The sequence below is a fragment of the Camelus ferus genome, chromosome 11, assembly GCF_009834535.1.
Source record: "Camelus ferus isolate YT-003-E chromosome 11, BCGSAC_Cfer_1.0, whole genome shotgun sequence".
Lineage (NCBI taxonomy): Eukaryota > Metazoa > Chordata > Mammalia > Artiodactyla > Camelidae > Camelus > Camelus ferus.
The window spans coordinates 44,308,385-44,316,205 of record NC_045706.1 but is presented as its reverse complement, the minus strand read 5'-3'; the positions used below and the strand labels follow the sequence as shown (position 1 = coordinate 44,316,205).

The following is a 7,821-nucleotide window of genomic DNA, read 5'->3' as shown; positions in this document are numbered from 1 at the left end:
GTTGTTAACCAAGACACTTAGCAAAGTCTGTCCACCCTCTCCCCTACCCCAATCTCTGGGACCTATTAAGAAGGGTACACACAGGCTGCTCCTTTGTGAATGCCTCACTTCAACTAACAATAAGCTGAGCAAAGCCAGGGGGAAGCTTGGAGGCAGAGGACTAAGGGGATGAAAGAGCAGTAATCTTTGTCTGTCGTCACCAGACATCAGAATATGCTGTTTTCCTAGCTTTTCAATCCTGAATATTCAGTTGTCCCATTTAATTCATTGCCAAGTCTGTTCATGCCTCCTAAGTACCTCTGAAATGCATCCACTCTCCCGTTCCACCACCCCAACTGAAATAACCACCATCTTGATTAAATTGCTCTCAATCTGCCTTTACACAGCAGCCAGCGAATGATATTGAAAGAGACAAATCTGAACATATCACCCCTCCACTTAAACCTCTTCTTGCTTAAGACGAGGACTGAATGCTCAACCTGGTCTCTGAGGACCTACCTGGCTGGCCCCTGCTATATACTCTCTAGCCTCAGCTCACCTCATTCCCTGGACCTTATAATTATGCTTCTGTCACACAGGCTTTTTTCAGTTCCTGTAAGTCGTCAAACTTGTTCTTGCCTCTGGGCCTTTGCACAAGTGGCACACTGTGTTTGGATACTTCTCCCAATTATCTGTCACCTGGTCAACTAATATTCATCCTTCATGTATCAGTTTAGTCATCACTTCCTCTTCATGTATCACTTCAGTCATCACACTCCTCTCCCCCAGAACTAGGGCAGGTTGAGGTTTGTATTCATGTGGGTAACTATTTAATTCATTCTCTTTCCTATAATATTTATAAGCTCCAGGATCTTTTACTCACATTATAATCCCAGCTTCCAACACAATGCCTGGCAATTGAGGCAGGAATAAATTTTTAGACTGAGTAAGTAAATAGTGACTTTTGTTATCTGCCAAGAAGAATATAGGATACAAAGGCAGTCACAGACTTAAGAGCCCTGGGTTCAAATCCTGACTCTGCCAATTTGTTAGTTAAGTGATCTCGGGCCAGTTAATTTACCTTTGTAAGCTTCAGTCTTCTCATCAGTAAAATGGGCATAACCATATTTATATGGAGCTGTGAAGAGTAAAGATATTGTATGCCAGTTGGGCACCCAGTAGTTTCTCAACAAAGACAGACATCATCGTTATTATTGTTATTATCCTACCTGGGGACAATGGGGTGGAAAGTACTCTGGTGAGGCCACAGGGCTGCTCAGGAGGAAGCAACAGATTACACCCAAAAGGAAACAGATAGTAACGTTTTTTATTAAATATTACAGTGGATCAAAAAGTACAAAATATCTCTTGCCTGCTATGTGATTGGGAAACTATTGGCACGTAATACAGTATCAAAAGCAGTAATAAGTACAATTTGGAAAACATACAAAATTGAGTGTTTATAGTTGGCTCAGCATTCTTCTGGTAGTGTTTAAACTAATGCAAAGGTTACTCAATAACCTCTCCATTGGGAAACTATAATATCACTGGGCCATGTTGCTATATACAAATAATCACCTTACAGAGCATAGAGGTTACATAGCTGGAATCACCAAAAGTATACAATATTTACAACACAGGAAAGTTTAGAAAAGTATAAACAGCCAAGAGATTATGCTGCTATTCTTCAGACATATTTCAACCATGGGGAGACAAGCAGAATATCAAATACATCAACAGCCAACAATGGAATTTAAGTGCTCGAGATAGTCATTGCAATGGTGTGGGTCTCACCAGGGCAGACTCGTTCCCACTTTTCTTTAAAATTGGGACAAGAGTAAAACTGGACCAGATGGGACTCGGCTGACCACCACCAAATGTGACTTTGTGGGACAACAGGTGAAGAGAAATAAATGGTTCTCTTTGAAGGCACACTACATAAAATATTTTTGTGAGATCACCTCGAAATTTCCATCAGACACACCAACACAGTGAAATACAGTACTTGAGAATTCATGCACCAGGTCAGAAAGTTGTAAAGTCAACGTTGAGTTTTAACAAACCCTTCTGTATATGCCCTGATAAACAAGTGAACTTAAGAGCTTCTAGCTAGTAAATAAATAAGTCAGTCCTGTGGCAGATATTACAAGTTCCAATCACTTACTAGAAGAATACTTAATTCTGAAACTCGGTTGAGCTGTTTTTCTTTTTCCTTTAATGTTGAGTTGCCAAAAGTTAAACCAGAAGTTGCATGGAAAGGTTTTTAAAAAATATTATTTAGAATCTCCAAATCTCCAGTAAATCACGGACTTAGTGCATTTTGAATTGCAACATTTCTTGGAAGCTACACTCAGTAAATAGATTTATGACTCCATTGCCAATTAGATTCCACAGTTTCCTTCACAGAACTACCAATAACAATGGTATGATTGCACAAAGAAAGGCTTGTGCAATTCCATTCAATAATAAGGCCCCTTGAACTCAAACAATGCAAACAAAGCCGTATTTAAGACTTTTTAAAATGTAGTTCTCAGCCAATGAAGAATTCAATGGTCTTTCTGAAAGATTTCCAAGATCTCTGCTCCGAGTTTTAAAACAAATAACACACTGCTTCTGTTGGGAATGTATACCCCCATTTCTCTTTATTTGTCCTGATGTTTTGCCGAGGGTATGAGCTTCCTCAGACAGAAACGGTGAGTCTCCTCTCGGAAGAGATGAGAAAAACAAAAGTTGGACTATGTTAACATTGTTTGAAAATGGTGTGATTGAATTCCAACATGATAAAACCAGACTGAAATCACTGCAGTGGGGAAGACAAATGCCCCAAGTTCAAAATGGATAGGTGAGCTCCCCCAGGGACAGACGCCCCCCTTTTCTTTGAGAAACGAACTCACAGAAACCATGTAGGATCTAGCCCACGTCTGCTGCAGAAACATTGGAGTTTCCTTTTTCTTCCATGTCCTCTGATTCTGCGACCCTTCAGTCTAGTGCAACTTTCTTACACGTGTCCTGGCCAGCATTTTGCCAGCTGGGATTGAGATTTTTTTCCCCCCTCTATCTTGTGCAATAGCAGGATAATCTGCATTCACACATTTATAATCTAAATTCTACTAGTCTACCTATGGTTCTATTAAATATATATATATATATATTATTCCACAGGAAGGTAAATAATTAATTGAAGCAAATGGAACTCTTAATACTAGATCTCTACATTCTTTTGTTTCCACCTTTGGATATTAAGTATGTTACACTGAGTATTTGGCTTCGTGTCATGGAGACATTTCAGTACAAATGTGCGGCATGCATGGCTTGGTCTAAGAGCCAGAGTTTCATTGTTCACCAGTTTTGATTATTTTGCAATTGAGTTACCTACTCAGAAGTTGAGAATTGTCCTCAATTTTTCATAGAATTAAGTATCTCAGAGGTAAAAGACTTGGTTAACTATGGTTCTAATGTCTACTGGTAGCGTTGGGGTAGGGGAGGGTTGGCTGGGGAGTTCATCAAAGCAGTGTTATCAGCAGGGATGGGACCTGGAAAGAAAATCCACTCTGTGTCGATCCACTTTCAACACACTTAGAAAATGCGTCCACCTTGATGTTACAGCTCAGCAGCAAATAGAATGAAGTGGCAAGAACGACAGTATACATTCGCTACATCTTTTGACTGCTTGAATAGCTGGACCATTTCTTCCCATCAGTAAAAGAAATCATTAAGTGGACTGTATTGCCTGGTGGTTGAAAACACGACACAAACCACCCTGTGTGTGTGCATACACACAAAACTCGTGCCCCGTCAACCCAAAGGGGATGGCTTTCTTTTGAAATGGGTAATCCGGTATGCCAACTATCCCCAAAGATGTGGCCTGTGAAATTCTTCTTGGGAGCAAGAAGAAGCCAACTTGGTGAAGGCCACGTGACCACCGTTACTCAAAAGAGCAGGGCCCAGGGCAGGTGTCTGGTGCCAGGGCCTCCCGTGGCTCGTTTTCTTCAGGAGAGTCGAGTTCCAGCCTCTTCCCAACCCTCCTTCCCAGCCTGTTTAAAGGGCTCAGCGCCAACACCAATGTAAATCATTTTGGCTCCTGTTCTAATTTCTGAAATTCCTAAAATATCTGTGCAGCCCACAAATATGTCCTCTAGATTCTGTTGTTATTCAGCAGCTTGCTGCCAGTGAGGTTTTTGTTTTTATGATTCCTCTGGTATGTAGGACAGTTTCACAGCCTAGATAAGGTAAGTACAAGGCTCAATATTTTCACATAACCCAGTACTCCAAAGCAGAGCATTTGGCTGGGTAAGCAGTGTGTAAGCTCTTTCAACTATGCCATTCATGAGGGGCAAAATCCTTAAGTTGCAGATTTGCAAAGGAACGTTCTGTGCTCAACTGTTTCTTTTTTCATCTGTTCCACTAGAATCAGTTGCTTCAATTTGTAAACAATAACATTACCACCCAAAGCTGCTCAAAATGATAAGATGTGGAAAAATTACAAACACACATCAACAACTAGGACAGTGAGCCTTTAAAACAAAACAGAATAAAATAAAACAAAAACAAAAGACCTGCAAACAAAAGCGATACTGTTTAATTAAAAAAAAAAAAAAAGGACAAGAAGGAACGGGGAGAATATGGAACTACCTGTATATAAATTAGGTGAGCAAACAGTGATACGGGCAGTTTAAAGAAGCAAATATATACAGTCAATTTAACAGTGTTTACTTCTCTGGATTGTTTAATAGTGTCAAAATGAAAGATCTATTGACGTTTCTCTATACATTGCATTGATTGAACCTTGGAGAGTTGTATGAAGAGAGGGGCAACCCTTGGCATGTTTGCCAGTCTTCCTTGCCCCTTTGAAATGTCTGCTTTTTTTTTTTTTTTTTGCCCAGATTGTTTCCTGACCATCAGAACTCAGACAGGGTCCTCTAAGTTCCTCCTGGATACACATGAATCCCTTCACAAGACCCCCGTGCAAAGTGGACGATCTGGGGCTCGAGGGCACCTATGTTGGAAGGGGTTCAAGACCGACCAGCCAAGACCAGAGTCATCCTGGAAATATCAGGTAAGTTCACCTCCCCTCTAGGCCCCTGGGCCAGGACTGATCTTACCCCCAGATTAGAAGAAATACTGACTTCTAATTCTACCAGCCATCAACCCCCGGGCTAAGGAGTGAAGCTCTGTTAGCCACGTCGTTGGGATGCTGGGCAGCGCTCGGCTTACAGTTTTGTACTGGGGTGTACGGATGACAGCTGAGAAGATGGGAAGGCAGCTTGAGGATTTATAGCAGCTAAAGGGTAAATGCTGTTGTGCAAAAGGTCCCCATACGAACTTCCTACAGGTGTGGCTGCAGCCAAGTGTCTGTACAGCTGCTGAGAATTTGTTGGCGATGTAAAAATTCCTCTTTGCATCACAAGCGAGTGGAAAGCCAGGGGCTGCATGAGTGGAGAAAGCACAGTCTGGTTTTTCAAGTACTGCAGAGAATGAGAATACCCTGCTGGGAGCCTGGAGCTGAGGCCGGAGGTGCACAGGCTCCCAGAATACAAACCTGGGAAGACAGGGGGTGAGAGGGGGAGCTTGTGGCCTTCTGACGAGCCCCCGGAGTGCCCGCCATGCACAGCCTTGCTGCCATCGCTCTCCTGCTCTGGGGCCTTCTCCTTCCCAGAGACCTCCTTGGAGGGGTCCAGAGGAGACACGGCCCGGGCCTTTTTCCCAGCAATCACAAGGTCCAAATCCTCCAGGCTGCGCTTTATCGGACGCGCTGCACCAATGTTCTGAGGGCTCATTTTCCGGTGCAGGATGGGGTGGACCATGCCTTCCATCTTCCTGAAATTCTCCAGTCTCACAGGGTGGGGTTTTCCCGATCTGGAGAGTGATTCCGGGTATTTTTTAGGGGCCGACATGGTCATGGGCGATACCCTACAGGCTTTGGGGTGACAGTCTCGACTCTGGCTGTTGATGACCTGGAACTGGGAGGCGCCCTTGTTCTCCTGGGGCCCAGGTGTCGGGTGGGCCAGGCCCAGGGCCTTGCCCGTGGGTTTGTGCGGGTTCTTGGGCAGGCTGAGATCCGTTGGCTGGTCATCCGTGGGGGCTTCTGCTGCAGCTGATTTTTTGTCTTGCAGATGTAGAGAGGCCAAATAATTCATGTGGAGCTTCTCTGGGTGTTTGTGGGAAGGAAAAGAACTGTTTTCCGATTCCCTGTACATGTCCCTGCAAGGGTACTTGGATGTCTGCTCATTATGAAGATGGTGTTCGGTGTGTCTGTAGAGGCTGTGGAGATGCGGAGATGAGTAGAAGTCGGCCAGGAAGCTAGGCATGTGGGAGTGGGGCAGTGCCCTCTTCTCCAGCAGTCTCTCCTTGCCCTCCTGAATTTCTTGCTTCAGGACGTAAGAGTCGGCAAGGGGGCTAAGGTGATGCTTGGAGAAGCTGCAGCGGTGGGGCTCCGATCGACTCAGTTTGTCATGCTTAAAAATGTCATTGATGCTTTTTCTCTCCTCTGAGGGCTTGCTTCTGAAACTCTGGACGTGCTGAATCACCGACGGCCGGCTGACCGCCATGTGGTCGGTGCTTTGGCCGTGATGGGCCTGGGACAAACCCGTACACCGGTCGTCCCTTGCAATCAGTTTCTTTTTGCTGATCAAAGGGGGTGGGGAGCCATAGGGGTAGCTGCTGGAGAGGCCGGCCCCGCTCACCTGGGACAAAAGTTTTTTCTTGGCCAGCGGGGACATGATGCCGGGGTTGCCCCTTGAGTATAGCAGGGGGGTGTAATTAAGCCCATGGTTCTCATTCATGGGCCCAGTCAAGTCCTTGTCTTTGAACATGTCAAATGACTGGACCACAAGGACCTTTGGGGTCTGCTTCAGTGCGTTGTGGATGTCATCACTGCCCAGCTGATCCACCTTCACGGTGCAGTTGGCGATGTAATCGGCCATTTCCGGCAGTTTGTCGTCCTCCATCTCACCCTGGTTTGCCAACGGCGGCTGTGTGGCGGGGAAGCTGGGGAAGGATGCTTCTTGGAGATCATTCTCAGGGCTCTCTGTAGAACAGTAGGGCTTGGGTTCTTGTTTTGGTTCCATGAGGGCACTAGGAGAGGTGAGTGACTGGTTGCCAGCCCCGGGGATCAGGGCGGGACCCCTTTCGGGGGCCGGAGGGGCACTCGGGAGTGGAGGAGCAGCTCCCTTCTCTCCCGCCACCTCTGCCACCTTCTCACTTTCAGCACCTTGATCTGTGCCGTTGTCCTTTTCTGCGTCTGCTCGAGTCACCAGGGGCCTGGCTGCAAACTCCTGGTACCCTTCCATTTTTTTCTTTGTGTCTGCTGCTGGGAGAGGCTCAGTGATGTTTTTCTGGTGTAAAGTCTCTTGTTCCTTCTCCTGCTCTGACGAAACCTGATAAAATATTTCAAAAGATAGTCAGAAGGAAGCCAAATGCACTGACACATTATGCTATGAAATAAAATGTTAATACACAGCAGTTTTTCTTGAAAACTGGCTTGTCAATCAGCTCATGGACTTTCTGTAAAGCTTTATTGCTCCCCAATCACGCTCTCAACAAAGAAATCTCAATTACAGAAACATTAGGGGAAATATGCATACTCACTTTGGTCCCTTATGAGATACCTATCAAAATAGCAAAGTGTTATGTACTGCTGGTACACAATCATATGACTCCTTGATTCTAATATATAGTTTAATTCTGAGGTTGTCTCGTTGTCAAATCAGTCAATTATCCAAATGGGTTTTAAATTACATGTTGTGCTTTATGACACTTTGGAGAGGATCTTTTTAAGCTTCTCTCTTTCACAAACACCACCAACCCCACGTCAACAACAACATTAAACTTACTGTAACTCCT

At 44.7% G+C, this 7,821-nt stretch overlaps 1 protein-coding gene across 2 annotated transcripts in view; it reads right to left on the bottom strand.

Annotated features, from left to right (window-relative positions):
- Positions 1-1,288: 1,288 nt before the first annotated feature.
- The window catches only part of ARID5B (AT-rich interaction domain 5B), a 173,338-nt gene continuing 166,805 nt past the window's right edge, over positions 1,289-7,821 (bottom strand). For both annotated transcript variants that reach the window (XM_006186974.3, XM_006186975.3), the window contains one exon: positions 1,289-7,355. In XM_006186974.3, the coding sequence (XP_006187036.1) occupies positions 5,190-7,355 (2,166 nt within the window). In that variant the 3' untranslated portion in view covers positions 1,289-5,189. The remainder of the gene's footprint in view (positions 7,356-7,821) is intronic.